The sequence below is a fragment of the Pseudochaenichthys georgianus genome, chromosome 19 (assembly GCF_902827115.2).
Source record: "Pseudochaenichthys georgianus chromosome 19, fPseGeo1.2, whole genome shotgun sequence".
In the NCBI taxonomy this organism is placed as follows: Eukaryota; Metazoa; Chordata; class Actinopteri; order Perciformes; family Channichthyidae; genus Pseudochaenichthys; species Pseudochaenichthys georgianus.
The window spans coordinates 820,185-840,523 of record NC_047521.1 but is presented as its reverse complement, the minus strand read 5'-3'; the positions used below and the strand labels follow the sequence as shown (position 1 = coordinate 840,523).

General features: G+C 41.0%; 1 protein-coding gene and 2 long non-coding RNA genes across 5 annotated transcripts in view; 1 reads left to right on the top strand and 2 right to left on the bottom strand.

Moving 5' to 3' along the window:
- The window catches only part of LOC117464739 (zinc finger protein 518A), a 33,764-nt gene that overhangs the window by 5,171 nt on the left and 8,254 nt on the right, over positions 1–20,339 (top strand). Inside the window, exons 1-3 of one of the 3 annotated variants that reach the window (XM_034107368.2) lie at positions 9,301–9,709; positions 13,123–13,200; positions 15,780–15,840. The exons of 1 other annotated variant lie outside the window; for it this stretch is intronic. In XM_034107368.2, the coding sequence (XP_033963259.1) occupies positions 15,798–15,840 (43 nt within the window). In that variant the 5' untranslated portion in view covers positions 9,301–9,709; positions 13,123–13,200; positions 15,780–15,797. Of the gene's footprint in view, positions 1–9,300; positions 9,710–13,122; positions 13,201–15,779; positions 15,841–20,339 lie in introns of those variants that run through there. One more of the 3 variants, XM_034107369.2, reaches the window with a different exon arrangement.
- Positions 592–2,286, bottom strand: LOC139435821 (uncharacterized). The gene is made up of 3 exons (XR_011645021.1): positions 2,126–2,286; positions 1,680–1,771; positions 592–1,298 (listed from the first exon to the last, which is right to left on the bottom strand). It is a non-coding gene; the product is annotated as an uncharacterized lncRNA (long non-coding RNA).
- On the bottom strand, positions 4,477–4,964 carry LOC139435853 (uncharacterized). Its single transcript, XR_011645067.1, has 2 exons — positions 4,730–4,964; positions 4,477–4,610 (listed from the first exon to the last, which is right to left on the bottom strand). It is a non-coding gene; the product is annotated as an uncharacterized lncRNA (long non-coding RNA).

The following is a 20,339-nucleotide window of genomic DNA, read 5'->3' as shown; positions in this document are numbered from 1 at the left end:
ACTTTTGCCAGCCAATTGGAGTTTCATCAGCAGCACGTGTTAAAAACCACCAATGAGCGCTCAGCTCGAGATACCAGCGAGCCGTTTCCCATCAAGCATTTCGCTTCCGCAGCTCGTGGAGAGCAACTGCGCCAACTCATAGATATATATAAACACTAGATGACTCACCCGCGCTGCTGGCCAATTGAGACCGACGTTGCCACTTGGCCGCCATCTTGCTACAGGGAGTTCTCTCATTCATAACATTATGGTTTACTATTTAAATAACCATAGCTTGCTCAATCTTCAACCAATTTTCAAACGGTTTGGTTTTTTATAAACATCAAAGATGTAGTTATGATACTGCATACATATAATCATGGACTTTCATATGAAAATAACATTAATCAGATAAAGCAATAGCTATACACACACACACAAGGTATTTATATTAAACATGAGACCGATTTTTATATATAAATGTATTTTAATTTTATAATTTATTTTAAATATTAACAATATAATAAAATAAATGGAAATCCATTTATTGTATTATATAAATGGTTATATAACTCTGTAAGCCAAGAGTTGTTAATTTAGCAATGCCTTAGCTTTAAGAACAGGGACACAACTAATGACAATAGCATATGTTGGTATATTATTTAGATATTCACACCTTTATCAGAAGAACCAAACCAACATAAAATGCACTCACAGACAGGCCAGTTCTGTCTAATTTATCACAATTATTTTTGACATGAGATCTTCATATCATCCTAGTTTTGTATTTAGTTTCTAGATTTGTAAACAAATCCAGAACCTTTGAAATATGTTATTGAAAAAAGACCAAGAATAATATAAACTGTACCATGTGTCCTTTTGTGTCCTTCTGTAGTCCATTTGTGGTTTGTCTTGTCTCACCCCGGCTGATGTATCACAAATTCCACTGTTTAAATTGTTCCCTATATTGCCCCTATGCAATATAGGGAACAATTTAAACATAAACTATCCTATGTGTCCTTGGGTGTTATGAAAGGCGGCACCCCAAAATAAATGTATTATTAAGAAGAACACATGGCACACCAACAATCAATCACCGTCCAGCCTCAGCTTTGGTATTCTTTCACAACCATGTTATGGGTTTATTAGACTGAGCAAACATAAACATATGTGGGGAACATAGTGCTGCGTCTCCTGTCCGGTCAAATTCCTCACTCCTGAAGTGCTCACTGCAGAGCAGTGTCCTGTCACAGGAAACAAAACCGTCCCTTCTTAGGGCGAGTTCCCACTGCCTCCTCCTCTCTTTGGTTTTGGGAAACCTTAAAAACATGAGAAAGGTAGCCAGATATATCAATTATTGTCAACATGTTCCTCCCTTCTTTCCTTTAACATTAAGGGTAGGACAAAAATACACACCGAAATTATCATATTTTTGGTTTGTATGCATGTATGTATAGCCTACTTTAAGAATAAGACAACCACACTAAGAGTAATAAAAAAGGTGTCCAATAGAAACATTAAATAATTGTGTAAAGAAATGGTAACAACATATTCTAAAGAGGCTGGGTCAACAACACTCTTGCAATACTATTATCTCACATAGCCCCACTGATCCTGTGTAGCAGGACTTGTAATGTACATACATCCACTAAGTAATTAACGATTATCCTAATTTTAGTCATAATATTGTCATATCTTACACGTGAAAGGTGATCCCACGGGTTCTTGTTTCCAGACTGCGGTGATTAGAGCATCCGTAGGCTGCACAAAAGTCCGGCATAGTCAGGTACTTCTGTAAACACAAAGCCAGCAAATTCCTGTATCATAATGCAAGATGTTTTTAACAAGCCAAACCACTTGGAAGAAATCATGTGTAACTTAAGTTGTGTTGAAAAGAAAGAGCAGTTCTGCCTCTCCCACTGGTGTAAAGTTGCTGGGTGAACTTTGTAATACTAGGTCTCACTGACAGCCTCTTGTTATTAGCCAGCTAATAAATACAACCACATACACAAAGAAAAGCTGCAATTTCAACATGTCCAAGCATCCTGTATCATAGCCATGCTAATCATGTTTATAATAAACCAAACCGTTTGTAAATCAGTCAAGATTTCAGTGAGTTAAGAGTATTTTTGTGCAGATCACTCACCTTACAACAGCTACCATAACGCGAATCAGAGTAACTGTTAACTGTAGCAAGATGGCGGCCGGTCAGCTACGCTGGAAAATCTCCCATGAGCCATCTAGTGTTTTTATATATATATCTATGCGCCAACTCGCCTCGCCTCGCTCTCAAGGCTGCGGGCGTCTTTGTCCCGCGAGATTTCAAAGTCTCATGTGGGCGAGCCTCCAGAGCAAGTCGACAAAGTAGGCTTGTTTGAGACACATTGCGGCTCGCCTCGAAAGTAGACGAGAGTAGCCGATCGCAGCCGGGGGAGGTGTCAAAAAGCTCGCCTGAAGTCGGACAGCTCCGAGTCGGCTTCTTCTTCTTCATCTTCTTCTTCGCATTCTTCTTCTTCTTCTCTCGGTTTTTTGGCGGATTGCAAACAACTTTAAGGTGCATACCGCCACCTCCGGAGTCGGCTTGACTCGGTTTGCATTTATAAAGAATGCACACATGTGTTTAATCGTTAATGTCAGATATGTACTAAGTAAATACATTTGTTCCTGCTCAAGATTAGATTCAACTTTATTGTTATTGCACAGATTACAGGTACTGAGACAACGAAATGCAGTTTAGCTTCTAACCAGGTGCAACAAGCAGTAAAGTGAAAAGTAATGTACACAATCTACAGAATAAAATATAGAATGAATTGAATGATGAATAAACAGTGGGGTATGAATACACTAGATATCAGCCTGTGAGCAGTATGAACAGTGTGTATGAATATGCTAAGATATATAAAGTATGAAAACGGTAAGCAGTATAGTATAAAATATATAGATATTAATTTCGTGATGATAAACATTGTGGAACAATGATGAAAAATGGGAATGGATGTGGCGACGTAAAACTGACACAAAACAACAACAAACTTTTGCCAGCCAATTGGAGAGTTTCATCAGCAGCACGTGGTAAACACCACCAATGAGCGCTCAGCTCGAGATACCAGCGACCCGTTTCCCATCAAACATTTCGCTTCCGCAGCTCGTGGAGAGCAAGTGCGCCAACTCGCCTCGCTCTCAAGGCTGCGGGCGTCTTTGTCCCGCGAGATTTCAAAGTCTCATGTGGGCGGGCCTCCAGAGCAAGTCGGACAAAATGACTAACCATCATGCAACGCACGAGCAAGACGTTGATCGCAACTGCGCAGGTCTGCGCAGGTCTTGCTTGTCTCAAACAAGCCTAATGACTAACCATCATGCAACGCACTAGCAAGACGTTGATCGCAACTGTGCAGGTCTGCGCAGGTCTTGCTTGTCTCAAACAAGCCTAGTGATTGCGCAATAGCCCCGCCTCTCCCCACCTCCTCTGCTCACCTCCGCTTACCGCGCGCCAGCGCCATATAGATAGAAGAGTTACGACACCGGAAGTCCAAAAACGGTTATCGTCACGTGGTTCATGTAGACGAGGATCGTTCCCCGGAAGTTCATGGCGGGCAATGTGAATACATTGATAACAGGAGATAGAACTACGATTTTTGTTAATTATTAGTGAATAAAGGTTATGATTTGCAATATTTATACAACAAATCGATATGTGTATGTATTTACATCAATATGTTTTAAAAAATAAAATCGAATTTGCTAATATTAAGTGATAATATTAGGATTAGTGTGAACAACTAGTTTACATGTTACTAACAGTGCCTTGTTAAAGAGCCTGTTGCTGTTTATTTATAGCTTTGAATTTTTTCAAACCAATATTATCTTCTTAAACTTGTATGGTAGTCAGGAGCTTCACTTTCTAATGTTTATTGATACATTTAGAGGGAGGGGATCTAAATTAATGCTTTAAAATTCAGATTGGATTCATTTCTACCATTTTCTTAAATTCATGGTAGTTTCAGTAATCCCATGGTAATTGAGGACACAAGTTATCTAAATGACTAATGTCATCTTTATGGCTTTCAGAAAGGACAGGAGACCGACAGGTGACTATCAAAGGACGAGCAGCAGCAGCAGCAGGACTAGCAGCATATGATGATAATGATGATGTTAAATGTGTTGCTTTAGGAACATCCATTGCAAATACATGGAATTCAATAAACATTGAATAGCATATCAAGCAGTTTGTCGGTGCCTTTTCCTCCGTGTTGTCCTGGTGTGCTGTGCTGCCTCCTAGTCTCCACCATGGTTTGCTGTGCTGCCTGGGGATGCTCACATCGCTCCGAGAAAGGAGTACGAATGTACGGCTTCCCCACTGACACAGAGCGGAGGAAAAAATGGCTGGCTCAAGTCAGCAGGAGCAATTTCACGACCAACAGCAACACAATATGTGATGTAATTATATACAAACACTGCATTTGCACTTTTTCATAAAACGAAAACCACACCATTGGGAAAGCTTAATGTTTTGTTTAATACAAAAAAACAGGGAAAGGCTTGAAAAACACTGAGAGTTGAGACTCAGGGTGCAGGGTGAGGGTCTCAGTGCAGGTATTCAGGCTCCATTGAATCCCCCTCTGGTTCCTGTGCTGAAAGAGGGAGTAGCAGACAGGAGAAAGGGTTATACACACACAGCACACCTATTGGATGGGAAATGCCTTGGGGAGATAAGGTGTTTACTTATATAAAACAGTAGTATTAAACCTACCTTGTGTTTTCACTCTCACTTAAGTCCCTCTCCCTTTGCCATCAATCCAAAATCAGCTGAGCTGCAACATTATACAGGTAATAATCAACATAATCACAAGGACACAATATGGCTCTGCTAAAAACACTCACTCTTACACGCACCAAAGTTATATTTATCTAATATTTAACTCCCTCCACCCCCGCATACAATCCCGTTTAGAAGCCCCTCTTCTCTAATTCAACATGTTGGACGGAATGACATTAAGAGAACGGAATGTACAATTAAAAGGCTGTTCAATGTGTGTTGCTAACTTGCATCGGTATGCTAGCTTGATCTGTTATCTGTAAACGTTCCCTAAATCTACTAATTTAGGGATAATCCACTGACATCCTTTAATACACATGTTCATTAGAATCAGATGTACTGATAATATCCGCAATATAAATCTTTAAACTTCTTCTTACCTTTAAAAGTCCGTCACGAACGGTGTATTATGCTGCAACTCCACAGCTCTGCTAGCCTTGGCGCTAACTTCCGGGGAACGATTGAGAGGCTCCACGATCCGCCATTGCTGTAAAAAAGTGGTCCATTGGAGTGAACGGAGATGTCGTAACTCTTCTATTAAATAGCTCTGCCCCGCGCCATTGCTGAAGTGTTTCGCCACCAACAACAACAACAATGGGGGATCGCAGAGTTGCTATCGTGCTCCGGACGCTATTGACCATGCTACAGTTGTTTGTGCAACATCTACAGCAATAATGATGAGGCAATAGCCCCGCATCTCCCCACCTCTGCTGCTCACCCCCGCGTCAAAGTAAACTGCACCCTGAATTCAGATTATTTATCTTTCTCTCGATATGGACCTAAACGCGAGTGAAGTCTAATCTGACAGGACGGAGACACGCAGCTCTGCTCGCCTGCAGCTCCTCCCGCTGCAGCAAAACACACACTTCAAGTCAGATCATCACCCTTAGCTATTTTAATTACCTCTCAAACTACCTAAGCTAGTTATAAATAGGTTTATTCTTACTGTCGGCCGGGTCACTCATTACTGGATCAGCTGCTGCATGAGACAGACACTGGCGCTGTCCGAAGAGAGGGAGGAAAAAGAGAGGCTCCGTGTATTTTATTATAGAGTCGTTATTCATTTGTTTTAAAGCTCAATAAATAACAAAGAAGACCTTTGACCGGCACTTTTATAATTTTGTCCGGAAGATTTAACCTTTAATACACGTTGACTGGCGAAAAACTCTGCCCGGTTCCCTCGGCCCCCACCGCGGAGAATAAACAGAAGGGCAACCATGGCAACCATGCTTCTTCGCTGCTTTTGTGGAGGAAGTTACAGCGCCACGTACAGGCTCGGCATATGTACTGCAGCTTCTCCAGCGGTTGGAGCTAAACGGAGCGGTCTCGTGTGGACAGACACTATCCGGATAACTATTGCGTGTGGACGGAAGCTTGTTTGCGTTTGCGTTAATCCTATGCGTTTAGCCGTTTTCGTCCTCGTGTGGCCGCAGCCTCAGTGTGGGTTTTTTGAGACTCCCCTGACGGTCAGCCGATTCGTACTTGTAATTGTTTCTATCTATAGCCAATCAGATGTCTCCTCAATTCTAAGCCAATGACATGAGGGTAGATTTCTTGCGTTCATGACGTAGCGCTTCATGTACGCATTTTGCGCTGTCCGGAGCTGACAGGTCCATGGAGCCTGCCTGCAGGCGCTAGTCTCAGGACACCTCCACTCTCAGCACAGCGCCACTTTCCGAACAGGAAATGCACGCAAATACAAGCCTTTATATTATTAAGGTACAGCGCCACTTTCCGGACCCTTGATGAATGCTTGTGTACACAAAAACGGAAGGGAAACCCGTTTTAAATGTGTGTTTCCTGTGTGGCGAATACAGCTGCTTTATTGATGTCTGTATGAAGTTGTTGTGAGTGTGGAGGGAGCAGCTACAGGTTAGCTTAGCCTAATCGATCAGTGCACTACGAAGCCATTGCTAGACAGTGAACTGTCAACGGGGGGGGTGGGGGGGAGCCCCGCCGGTCATTATCGGCCGATATTCACTCTTAATAGTTTGATCGGTGCTCTCTATAAAGGCCGATCAGGAGAGCTGGATCTGATCGATATGGACATAAACGCGAGTGAAGTGTAACCGGATGCGAGAGAGAGATCAGATCAGCTGCTGAGTCTGACGGAGACACGCAGCTCTGAATGATCACCTGAAGCTCCGCCCTCTGTTTAGCGAGCTTACCGGACAGCGCAAAATGCGTATATGAAGTGTCCTGAACGCAAGAAATCATACGTGGGGGCGCGCTCATGTGATTGGCTTAAAATGAAGGAGACATCTGATTGGCTATAGATAGAAACAATTACAATTACGAATCGGCTGACCGTCAGGGGAGTCTCAAAAAACCCACACACGAATGCACAGCGATCCGTGCACAGAAAGCGGATTGTGTTTGCAGGTTCAGGGGATTTAAATGGAAAACAAATATGTGAGGATCAAAAATACATATGTAAAACTTTTTTCTGTATTTGGATTTTATTTACATGTATATGAAACGGAACACATTTGTGTGTGCATTGAAAAACACAAGTGTGGATCCTTCTGTGTGCATGTGTGTATTATGAGACTGAACTGAGCCCATAGTTCTGTGTTTACCAACAGTCACTGTGCTCAGGTACACAGTGCTGTCTCTTTAGAGTCAGATAGCACTGTTTTTGCTTTGTGCTTTTGTTTGTGTGTTCCAATTGGTGATACATGTATCTGTGTCCTGCCATCAATATGAAAAAACACAAACACCCTGTGTCTCCTTGAGGTATAACAAACATGTTGATTGAATTTCCTTCCAAACAAAACAGTATTTTAAATCCAACATTATTTACATACATGTAAACTAGCTGACAGTGTTCTTGCCTACATTGTTGCATGATTTAGTTGTTACTATGGAGTGAGATTTGGGTCAATATTCTAGCGTGTAAAACAAGCTACCCACGAGCGGAAAATGTGCTTTTACACGCGCATGAAATGACCCTCGCGCGCAGATTAAACAGAGACAGCCCTCTTGCTCGCTCGCGGGAGTGTCAGCCTCACTCGCTCGCTGAGTCTGTCTAATAGCGCGTGAAAAGTTTCTGACACTTTGGGGCGGAGCCACTGGACTTTGATTGACAGCTGCCAGGAAGCCCGGAGTTGCCAGGTTTGATAAATGCCTGCACTACCAAGAACCGAGGAGTGACAGCTGCAAGATCAGTTGGACGAGATTGAATGGTAAAGTTGTCCATAAAAAACTATTATATTCGTAAAGTGTACAGCTAATATATATATATCAATTAATTTGCTCGCGGGGGTTTAATCTGCGCCTGAGGGTCATTTTATGCGCGTGTAAAAGCACATTTTCCGCTGGTGAGTAGCTTGTTTTACGCGCTAGACTATTGACCCAAATCTGATTCCATACAGGGACTACTGTTTCCATACCCACAGTCAGCTGTAGTGCTGCAAATAATGGGCAATGTCTACACCACCAGTTCTTATCTTAATAAAGAATTATAAAATAAATGTAAGTGTTTAGTAGTCCCCTTTGCTGGACTTGCAGTGGAGCATTCCACCTTCCATTTACCTAAAGTTTCATGTGCATATTTTAGGTTTGAAATTATACTGGTTTACTTTATATTGGTGAGTCTCACTTTTGTCAGTTGAAGTGCTACATTATTACAGCATATTTGCCAGGTTGATAGCTTAATGTAACAGACGGAAAATAGAAGCAAGTTCAGTCATGACATTATAGACCAGAAAAAACAAGAGGCACACATTGATTTTACCATCTTGCCTCAAGGCCTGAGTATTTTAACTCTTTCGGTTCTGGCTACATCTATGTCCCCACACCAGTAGAACAGAGTTTAAAAATAATTGAATATCTGATTTGCAGTATCCAACGGTAAGGCAGGCACCCCATTTTTAAGTAATCATTTTGAAAATACTATCATTCCATTTATAATGTTTCAATTAACAGACTTAGAGACTTTGCTTTCCATTATTACAGAAAACATTTTGCAGGTGCTCTAAAATTAAGGTTATTGGTGGTGTTAGAGCAAGGTCAATTACACAAATTAATTAATGTTTGCAAATTCATAGTTTATACTGTCTTAGCAAATAGCTTTAAAATCTTTACTTATTTATAACAAGATATGCATATGATTAAAAAGGCTCTTACTCAGTTAAATTGTTAAAGGAAAGAGAGGGCAGAAAGAAATATGGAGGTAAGCAGAGAGACAAAGAATGAACTGACATGTTTGTATGGAATTACCCACTGCTGCAAGGAAACAATGTAGTGTGATGTAATAGAAGAGTGAGCTCCACATCCGCCATTATTGTAAGTGTGTGTGTGTCTCTTTGTGTGTCTGTAATCTATATGAGACAGAGGGGGAGAGATATAATCTAAAAAGGCTGTGAGTCGGCTATGTGAGTTGATAAAATGAAATTGATTATCAGGGATCAACAAAACCATATCAGCCAAGATGTAGCCAAACGCATTCAAAAGGAAATGGCGTATCCGCCATTGCTGCTCATTGCTTGTTCTTCCACCTAGGACACACACACGCACACGCACACAGGCACACAGGCTCACAGGCACACAGGCTCACAGGCACACACATAGTGACGTAGGGCTCATGCTGCAAAACACCGTCAGGTTGTTATGGGCGTTAAACAGAATATATTTCCAGTTCAGTAAAAGTTGTTTTAACTGTGTTTCCTACGACAACATGTCCTTCACGGCACTACTTTGGTATTTGTCTAGCAATGCATAGTCATCCGCTTCTTCATGAGTGTCAAGAGCACATCAGTACCCGGATGGACTGTCATGGCCGCCGTCGCTGTGGATCCATAGAGAGGAGAGAAGGAAGGCAAATGTTTTTCCTGTGTGTTTTGTACACATTAACCTCGTTCTCATAATGTCGGTCGTTGACGGGACACCACCTGAACTTCCATCGAGTTCCTAGTAAGAAACAACACATTTTCCGTAACTTTAAATGTCTTCGCGTGGGTGGGGGCTTTTTATTTTGGTGTAAAATAACTGCTTATTAAACTCAACAGACACGAACATTTTCGCAAAGTGTCTCACATGTTATCCACGTATCGAGGTATAAAATGCCACAGTGAAATAAAATACGGCAGCGTACATTGTACAGTCCTTTGTTGCGGTCTGTCTACAGCCTTTTATTCTCCCACTGATGCAGCGTTCCCTCGCGTTTCCTAAACTTAGCGACTATGGAGCAAGTCACTCGAAGAAGTGAACACCCATTAATTTAGAAGAAAGATATCAAATAGTGAAGTGGAGGCTGAGATTCGCGTGTTTGTAACATGTTGCAGTTGTCCCTGTGTGATGTTAATGTCCTTAAGGCTGAGTGGGGTTACAGTTATGAGACGAAGCAACTTTACTTTTCATCTCCAAGCTTCATTTATATCTGATGCATGCTGATGGTGTAGCATACCTGTCTGCACTCCAGGTGTTCCCTACAGTCCTGCTCACTTTCATTAAACACATAATTTCATATATACAGTTTATTACAAAGAATAATAGTTGAGTTTTATTTGCAAGCTGTTTATAGTGTTTTCAAGTAGATTAAGTTATTAATATACATTGTTTAAGTTAGCCAAAGTGTTTGTGAAGACGTTGTTAGCAGATAGTGTACGTTCTTATGTTGAATGAGCTGCTGCTGATAAGTCATTAAATCATGGCAGCCATTTTTTCCTCCAACATGGCTTCCACAGTGGTGACAGCTGACTGATACATATGGAGTCTAGGCTATTGCAGAGCCCCTGCTGACCAACATGTGTCATGATCTATTCAATGGAATTCATGTTTGCCATCTAAGAAAGGTGTACAAGTTACTTTGTTGAAAAACAACACTGCACATTTAATTGATCAACAAATTGTTTGTTTTTATATTGTCATTTAAGTTCTCAGATCATTTTATGAATTACTCAATATAATGTGTTGTTGTTATGCCTTTTCCAATTGCTGGGGTAGTTGTGTATGCTTCAGGTAGTTTAAAGCAATACTTGTGTCCAGAGGGAGCAGTGAGAAGTCTGATGAGAGGTCCAAATGATCTGACTTAAGTCTGGACAGTTGGAATTAAAGACTACAAGTTTGAAAGTAAAGGACACCGCAGTGAGGAGGATGTGAGCGTACTGTACCATTGTAGCGCCTCACCTTTTCTGCAGGTAGAAGGTTACCTGCTATCCTCAATACATGGCCGATCTCTGACCTCACTGTTTGTTGTCTGTTGCATTGTGGGTAATGTAGATTTTTACAAGGTAAACTACTGTAATGTTTGCCGTTAACAATAATCCTTGCCACTGGTTCTGCTTCCATTGTTTGTTAGACAGTGTCTGATTTTTCTTTTTGTATTGATTGTTTAAGGCTTATATCCCTGAATGCACATCAATGCAGCTTTTTAAAAAAAAAATGTATTTGAACTCACGCAGCTTGTCTCACTTGTAAGTATAAGGGTGATCTTATACAGGGTGTTTTCCTGTTCTTGCTTTAAGATTACTATGATTAAATAGGTGAAAGCTGGTCAATAAAACTTTTTGGAATGAATATCTGTATGTACCTTTATGACATGAATACACACGTAAATACTTAAGGTAGACAAAAAAACCTGAACACTTTCAAAAGCCAAGGGCTTCATATAAGATGACTTAACAATTAATGTTGCTGATCATCTTTTATTTTAAATGCTTTTATTCAAAGGCAGTTATTCCTCAAATTGTAGGCATGTCATTCAGCAGTTTGTCTTTTTTAAAGTAACCAATGAATCTGGTTACCAACTGAATTGCTGGTTATGTATTGGAGATGTAAAGAGGACCTGGTGTGTTTACATTACATAACATGTCACTTGTTAGATCCAAAGTGACTTACATGCTCAATACTGTGGGCAATCCCCACAGGAGCACTTTGGGGTGAAGTGTCTCAGGGACACAACGACATGCTGACTGCAGTGGGGTTTGAACCCTTTCCCGACCTGATATCCACTGCGCCACACGCCTCCCCTCGATTTACTTGTGAACAAACAAAAGTGTATTTAGTGTTACTCACCACAATTCATTGAGTATCTTTGATCCCTACCAAAAGTGCTACATGTAGCTCCTCCTCAAACGTTTTGAAAAGCAATTACAAGTCATTCAAATCCTCGATTGTACACATTCATGTTACCTAGTTTTCTTTCTCCTGTCAAATGCCACTTTCAGATCAGGGGAATAGTTCTAAACTAATATAATAATGTGTATTACCTCACCGACATGCACAGTCTGCTCAACAAAACAGATCCCTGTCCCTGTCATAAAGACTGCTCTATACATCCAGAGGTCAACAACTCAACAGGATACCTTTGAGTCCTGACTGCCAAAATGTAGTCTTGTTAAGATATTAAGGGAAATGTTGTAGTGGCATGTCCTCTTCAGATAAATGTGAAACACTCATTGGAAGGCATTATATAAAGGTTATACAACACCTTAAGCATTAGCTACAGTTAGTAATGTGTATAATGTCACTCAGCAGCATACTGCCTTTCATGTGGCTTAAGGGCTGTATAGAATGTATTGTTTTACATTCAAAGATTATCTATTGAATCTTTGAACGTGAGTTGTTATATTTTTATGATGTTTCCAACCTAAATCGAGAAAAAAAGTTTTGTGCAGTAACGCAGCGTCCACACGGCAGCGTGCGTTGGGCGTGTCTGAAACTCGACCAACAGCCAATCACATGAATCTCCCGCCCCGGACACACAAGCACGCGGTTTGATTGGCGAGAGCATATGAGTTGATTGGCTGACGCTTCCGTCGAAGCTTCAAAAGTTGAACTTTTTTCAACTTTTGAAGCGAGCAACGCGAGCAAAGCGAAGCGACGGAACCACATTGCAGTTCGGAAAAGCGTGACGTCACCCCATTCAAAGTGAATGGGATGAAGCGTTGAAGCTTCAACGCACGCCGCCGTGTGGACGGGCCGTAAGAGCTTTTCTCGCTTTATGTGCAGAAAGCCAGGAAAAAGCGCAGTGAAAATGTTGTTTTTGAATTGCTAAATGCTTAAAACTGGATTGAGAATTTTTTTTTGGGTAGAAGCAGAATATTTGGTTGGATAGAAGATTTTTTGAAAAGATAGCATCTTTATATTTCAATATGTTGACTAAGACGCTCTGGAGTTGGATAACACTAGTTTCGGACAAAGTCTTTGCTGCCAACACTCAAATCTAGTTCTGAAAAAAATAATAGTTTAATTTCCACACATCTTGTTTAACAACGACATGTTTATTTAAATACCACACATTGTTCATTGTGTTTTAACAGAAATGTTAAATGTAGAGTTTGAGAATGTAAAGTAAGGTTGTGATTTATGCTTCTGTCTTACAGGCGCTGTGACCACGCTGCAGACTGCTTCTCCTCAACAAGACATGCATTCATGTGTGAGTTTGTCCTAAAGGAGTACAGGTAATAACATTAATTAATACATTACTTGTTACCATGTTATTACGTCAGCAATGCAGCTACATCTTCAGTGTGGGGCTAATAATCTGTAATACATATGTTTATTAAGTTGAGTGACCTGATGTTTTGGCACTTGTTTAGACATTATTTAGTAGGGATGCACGATATTGGGTTTTTGAAACCGATACCGATAACTTCCTGCTTCTCAAGACCGATACCGATAACCGATAATAATATAATATATATATATATATATTAAATGTACCTGTAGTTTTTGCACACCTGGTGGTAAAAAAAAAGACCAGTAGTGAGCAAATGACATGAGCATTACTACTATGAACAAAACTAACCCTGGGGTCGTCTCTGGCAAACTTCTTGCCTTTTTCAAAAGCCTCGTCGATAGGTACAAATTCAAATTCAAAACCTTTATTTATCCAGGTAAAATCCCATTGAGATCAATGATCTCTTTTTCAAGGGAGACCTGCAAACACACTGCAAAAAGCCCCGGTGCCTCTGCAGCTGGCTTTGGATTCGCCGCTAGTTTAGCAGCGCAGGCGTCTTCGTACGCTTTTAACACACCATCGTAGCCATGGCGATGTTTCAGGTGACTGATCAGGTTGGAAGTATTATAGCTCGTTGCCTTCTTCCCTCCTCGTGGAACTTCTGCATTGCATTTGTTAATACAAATAGCAAGCGAACTATCTAACTCTGAAACTTTGAAATAGTCCCATACTACCGACGACATGTTTGTTTACTGTCCTGGCTTCACGGCCGCACGCCATTTACGTCACAGCCAGGCATGAGTTAGGGAGCGCTGGATTTGTGAAGAACTCCCCTCTTCCTAAACCACTAATACCACAGTACTGGCAAAACGGGAGGAGCGAGTGAAAAACAAGCGCCCCTCATCCCAATCCACCCACACCGCAGGATCTGTTTCTTTTTTTTACCCAAAAAATATATTGTATATTATCGGGGCTATTAATACTTTTATCGGGTTTATCGGGATGACGTCATAATTCCTAATATCGGACCGATAATTATCGGCCGATAATTATCGTGCACCACTATCATTTAGATGTACTACCCCTTTAAATGTCCTTCAACAAATACGACTTTACACAACTTTTGAAGCCTCGGCAGAAGCGTCAGCCAATCGAATCATATGCCAGTACAAGCTCTAGCCCAGGGGTGGCCAACCAGTCAGAGGTTAAGAGCCACATGTTTCTCTGTTACTGCAAAGAGCCACATCAAACACACAGTCACTGATACCGCTTGTTTCCGTTTTTTGTTTTCTGGAGACAAGATTTCAACCACGTCACTGATGCATTTTTGTGGCATTGGGATATATATTTTAAATCCTCTGGAGCAGAGAGAGGAGCTGTGGATTATTGTTATTGATTAATGCATCAGTGTTTCTTAGGGTCCAAAACACTAAACCCACAACTTAAGATTTATTTAATAAAAGAGCACATGTTCAATGTGAAAAGTGACAGCAGTTATAGATCATTTGCAATTTGGTGCTACATATATATTTAAAAATAATAATAATTATATAACACCTGGAATTTCAGGGTGGGGGGGGGGCGCGGGGCTCCGTTGGCGGGGCGCATAGTGTTTAATCAACGATGGGTTTCCCCCCCTCCCCCCTCAAAGGTGATTGGTTCACTGCATTGCAGGTATTATTGTGATTGGCTCTTTGGCCACATCAAAATTAGACGCGCTGTCATCCTCTCATACTGACACCTGACACCACACATACACATGGGTCGCACGTACACGTAGGGAGAGCCGGTGTTGCAGTATAACTTGAGTCATGACAACTGGCGACATTCTATTATTTTCGTCATAGGAATCCGGGGCGTGAACATTGAGGACCCATTGTTGACGAGGAAATAAACATGTCGATCGCCTCGTTTGTCGTTTACGTTCATCTTTTGCTATGTCTGCCTTCCTACGATCACTTTGATGCACATTCAGTACTCGTATGTGAGGTTGTGGGTGAGAGGTGGATATCGTGACGCTTACAGGGAGGTATCGAACTTTACAAATTAGGTGACTGTGTGGATGCCTGTTCAAAACATAGCAAACTTGAATAAATCATTTAAATTATATATTTGTGTCCGACTTTCATTTGTACATCGTTCTTAATGTGATGTATAGTAGCTTTGGTAGCTGTCCATACCTTCAGACAGCCTAAAAGTAAAACACAAGTTGTTTATTCACAGCCCGAACGCTCATCGAGATGACTGGATCACTCATGACAGGTTGTGATCAGCTCCGATTAAATTGTGATATAAAAAGGGAGCACGTTTTTTAAATGAAATACCTGTATCCCTCTCATCACAACAAGACTCTATACTGTGCAGGAAAAACAATTAGGCTACATGAAAATAACTTTGATGCATCGGAATGAAACACACAAACTATCTTCCGTGGCTATAGTGATATGTCACAGTAACAAGTTGAATACATATATATAACATTTGTACATTGTTCTTAATGTAATCTGTATAGTAGCTTTGATAGCGGTCCATACCTTCTTCAGACAGCCTAAAAGTAAAACACAAGTTGTTTATTCGCAGCCCGAGAGCAGCAACGAGATGACTGGATCATCTGCAGTGTTGGGCAAGTTACTTCCAAAATGTAATTCAATTACTTATTACCGTCTTTTTTAAGTAATAGCCTACGTTACATTACAATATTACTGTCTCTGAAATGTAATAAGTTACACTACTTTTATATTAGCCTACTTTTGAGTTACTTTACCAAAAGAGCATCAGGACTGTTTGAGGCATATGATAGTGATTAACATGATGATTCAGCCTCTATGGAGAGAGACATATGACAAGCATGATCATTTCTGAGGTGGAGCTAATCTGAAGTAAACATTGAATACTGCTTTCTATTCCTCCATCTTGTGACTGTGTGACTCTCTCTCTTGGATATCAGCATGTGAAGAACACTGCTCAGGAACTAGTTGATGCTCTGTATGTGACGACTCCTTCCCTTCTGGAGAGGATCACAGATACATGGGTCCTGAGGTTGAAGCTCAAGCCTGTGACGAGTGAGATTGTTCTAACAATTTCCAATAAAGGTTATTCTGAAACATAACTATCACTGTTATCTTTCCTTCTATAACAGTAATGTAGGCCAAGAAAAACTTTGCATTGCATAATATTTAAACTTACATTCAGGCACTATAAATGAAGCCAAAAACATGTCAAGTTGGGGCTTAGCCCACCAAAAAGTGCATAGTTGCAACTTAGGCAGTTAAGCATTTTATATCAGTGGGTCCTAATGGTGCAACACGGAAGGCAGACAGAATTGCTAAGACACAGGTGTCACATGAAATGTAAATGTTCTGGAAAGTTCCTTATACAGCTTCAGCCTTTTTTTATCTCATGAAGTCCCGAAGTGACACACCCTGAACAGTCTGGTGGGTCATGGTCCTTGTCATTTGCTTTTGTGTTCCCATAACCACATGTCCAAGATGTCTATGTGACAGAACTAGCTACATTTGGAAAGGTTTTTTGTTGCTAAAGTTAACATTCAAGCCATTTAAGAATAAAAATGCTTACATGCCATTTGTTAAACATTAAGCTGTCTTCGGCTCTTTTCGGCTGTAACAAATGTAAATGTCCCCTCTGTGGGACGAATAAAGGTATTCTGATTCTGATTACATTTAACCTGTTGTGGAAACATTTCTTGATTAAATTGATATGAAATAAATGCCATAAATATTGCTGTGACACTGGTGTCACATCGGGACTTTAGCCCTAAACATTCACAGTAGAAATAAGATTATGATCTGGTCAGTTAATTTAGCTGATTCAATTATATTTAGTTAACATATTCTTTATTCTTCAATTCAAAGTATGTTCAAACAAATCTAAACCAAAAAATCATCTTCGTTAATTAAGTTATAAATAAGTGTTACTTTACCATTGAAGCACAGATATTTGACACTAGGGGGGGCTACTTGTCAGAAATGTGTTCTAGGTGGTCTATTTAGTCTAAATGACGTTCCCCTTAATTTCCCCAAAAGTAGAAATGGGTCCGGGTTCTTAAGGGTTAAACGTATAGGCTTAAAGGCATAATAGAACTACTGTATTATATGTATTCAACGTGTGCCCCGCTGGACTTACTTTTCTGTGGTTGGCCGTTACTGTCACATATCAGTATAGCCACGGAAGATAGTTTGTGTGTTTCATTCCGATGCATCAAGGTTATTTTCATGTAGCCTAATTGCACAGAGTCTTGTTGTGATGAGAGAGATACAGGTATTTCATAAAAAAACGTGCTGGAGAATAGCTACAGAATTTATATCACAATTTAATCGGAGCTGATCACAACCTGTCATGAGTGATCCAGTCATCTCGATGAGCGTTTGGGCTGTGAGTAAACAACTTGTGTTTTACTTTTAGGCTGTCTGAAGGTATGGACAGCTACCAAAGCTACTATACATCACATTAAGAACGATGTACAAATGAAAGTCGGACACAAATATATAATTTAAATGATTTATTCAAGTTTGCTATGTTTTGAACAGGCATCCACACAGTCACCTAATTTGTAAAGTTCGATACCTCCCTGTAAGCCTCACGATATCCACCTCTCACCCACAACCTCACATACGAGTACTGAATGTGCATCAAAGTGATCGTAGGAAGGCAGATAGATGAACGTAAACGACAAACGAGGCGATCGACATGTTTATTCCCTGGTAGATAGAGATAGAGCTCAAATACTTCCACATTTCGCTTCTGCCATCTTTTTTGTCAACAAGCCGAGGCGGCAGCTGCACTCCCACTTGCAGCCATGCTTCTCGTTTTCTCACATGCTTTGGCAGCTAGCGCGTGCACGAGAGAGGGGAGGGACTTAGAGCGTGCTTGAGAGGGGCGGGACTTAGAGCGTGCTTGAGAGGGGAGGGACTTAGAGTGTGCTTGAGAGGGGCGGGACTTAGAGCGTGCTTGAGAGGGAGGGACTGCAGGCACAGCTGCAGTGCAGGGAGTGAAAGCAGAGCGCTGAACACACATGGCTCTTATTAAAACTGCGCTTTCTCACCGGAGTACTTTTCCCCCGTCATTCTTAAAGTACCGATACTAATGAAACGGAGGAATCGTTCCGTTTTTAACGGCAGGGTATCGCAGTACCTTTCAAGTATCGGTACACCGTGCAACACTAGTCAGGAGTCAGTGTCTCTCCCCCAAACTCACACATATACAATTCAATGTGAACTGAAGAGCCGCATGAAACCAGGCAAAGAGCCGGGTTGGCCACCCCTGCTCTAGCCAATCAAACCGCTGCTTGTGTGTCAGGGGTGGGAGATTCATGTGATTGGTTGTTGGTCGAGTTTCAGACACGCCCGCCGCTGTGTGGACGGGCCGTAAGGAAGGAGTATCTCAAAGACTGTCTGGTCACATAACACGTGACAATGTTTTTTCTTACATTTCTTGTAATATTGGATATTGATGTTCTAGGATAGGGTTTGGCAGGTTTAGATTATTTCTAGTTTCTGCATGATGTCTACATGATGTCTACATGGGGAAACGGCATGCTCAAAAAGGAAGTGTAGGGGAGGCTGAATGGCAGAAACGCATCTCTGTCTAATGCACTACAGCTCAACACTAATACAAACTACATCCTCCAAAAATGATCATCAAGTTTCCATTGTATCCACTTGTTATTGACTTGTCCATGCATGTACATTGTTCAAGATACAAACACGTTTTTTTTCAACAATTGATACGGAAATTCACAAGAGAATTAATCATATTCCAAATAAAGGCTTTAATGTTGCTATAATTATAACTGAGTTGTTGAATGCTGACGTCCACAGATACACGACCACACATTCAATTTAATTACATGACATTTTGACATACCATGCATACCAAGTTGAAGGCAATATTCTGAAAAGGTGTTACTCATTTATCTAGGTACCGTTAATTATTGCGTGTCATTGGGGCCAGATACGAATGGTGTCCCATTGTCGAGGGGACCGTAGCAAATGAAGCAAGCTTTAATGCTCATTACTCTGGACCAGTGCTGAGAAGCCCCAGTCACAAAGATACGTTGTGCTGAATGGTAGGATATGTTCAATAGTGAGGGAGGAACACTCATCACAATGCACCCGGACAGAGGCGCTCACCTCGCTGGATTTCCCTTCAGCCTGCTGTCACATAAAACGCTCCAACAGCTGAGGCTGTGACGCTGTCCACATCGACTATATTGGATTGTATCTACTTATGCTAAACTGCAGCTCGAGTAAATCATTACGGTCACAGCGAGACGCATGGACGATGCGTCTCGCTGTGACCGTAATGATTTACTCGAGCTGCAGTTTAGCATGATGTGCCATAATGGCTTTTGTCTGAGCATCTCTGCCTGATGTGTCATGTGTTGCCTTTTGTGGGAAAAGGTTGAGAAACATGTCAAATCTTCCTCTGGAAAACATGACGTGCCCTCAGTGCAATCTTCTTTTTAAAAGCCTCACATCTTTACAGATATTACAGAGAAACACTCAACATTTTCTACTTTTCAAATACATCAGCAAAATATTCAACTTTTGTGAACCACAGGGCGAGGCTCAGTTGTATGTAATAAATAATAAATAAAATAAATACATATGTTACATTTGAAGGTTTATCTGCTGTAGAGCAAGCTAGCTAGCTTTCTCTGCCAAGTAGCGACCCATAAGCATAACGATCTATCAGTGGCGAACCGTCAGGGCCTTCAAGGTTCTTCAGAGAACACCCTGGAACACTCAGATTAAAAAAAAACAAAAAATCGATTTAATTATATAAATAAAATGTATATAAAATGAATAAATGAGAATCGTATCTGTGTTGGTGATCTGTAATATTACAGTGTTACGTTGATTTGTTCGGACCATGCACTACGCATTTCAGTGGTGTTGTGTTAGAAAAGAAAGCAACCAATCAGATCTTGTTCTGGGTCTCTGGGTAGAATATCCTTCAACCAAGGTATTCTACATCCTTGATCGAATGCCCTGGCTGTTGCACTGAATGAGAGCGTACGTTTGGATTGACAGTTAGATCAACCAATCATATTGATTTGTAGTCAATGGGTGTATTCTTTCAGAGTTTCTCTCGGCTCCAGGGTACTCTAGAAGCCCACTA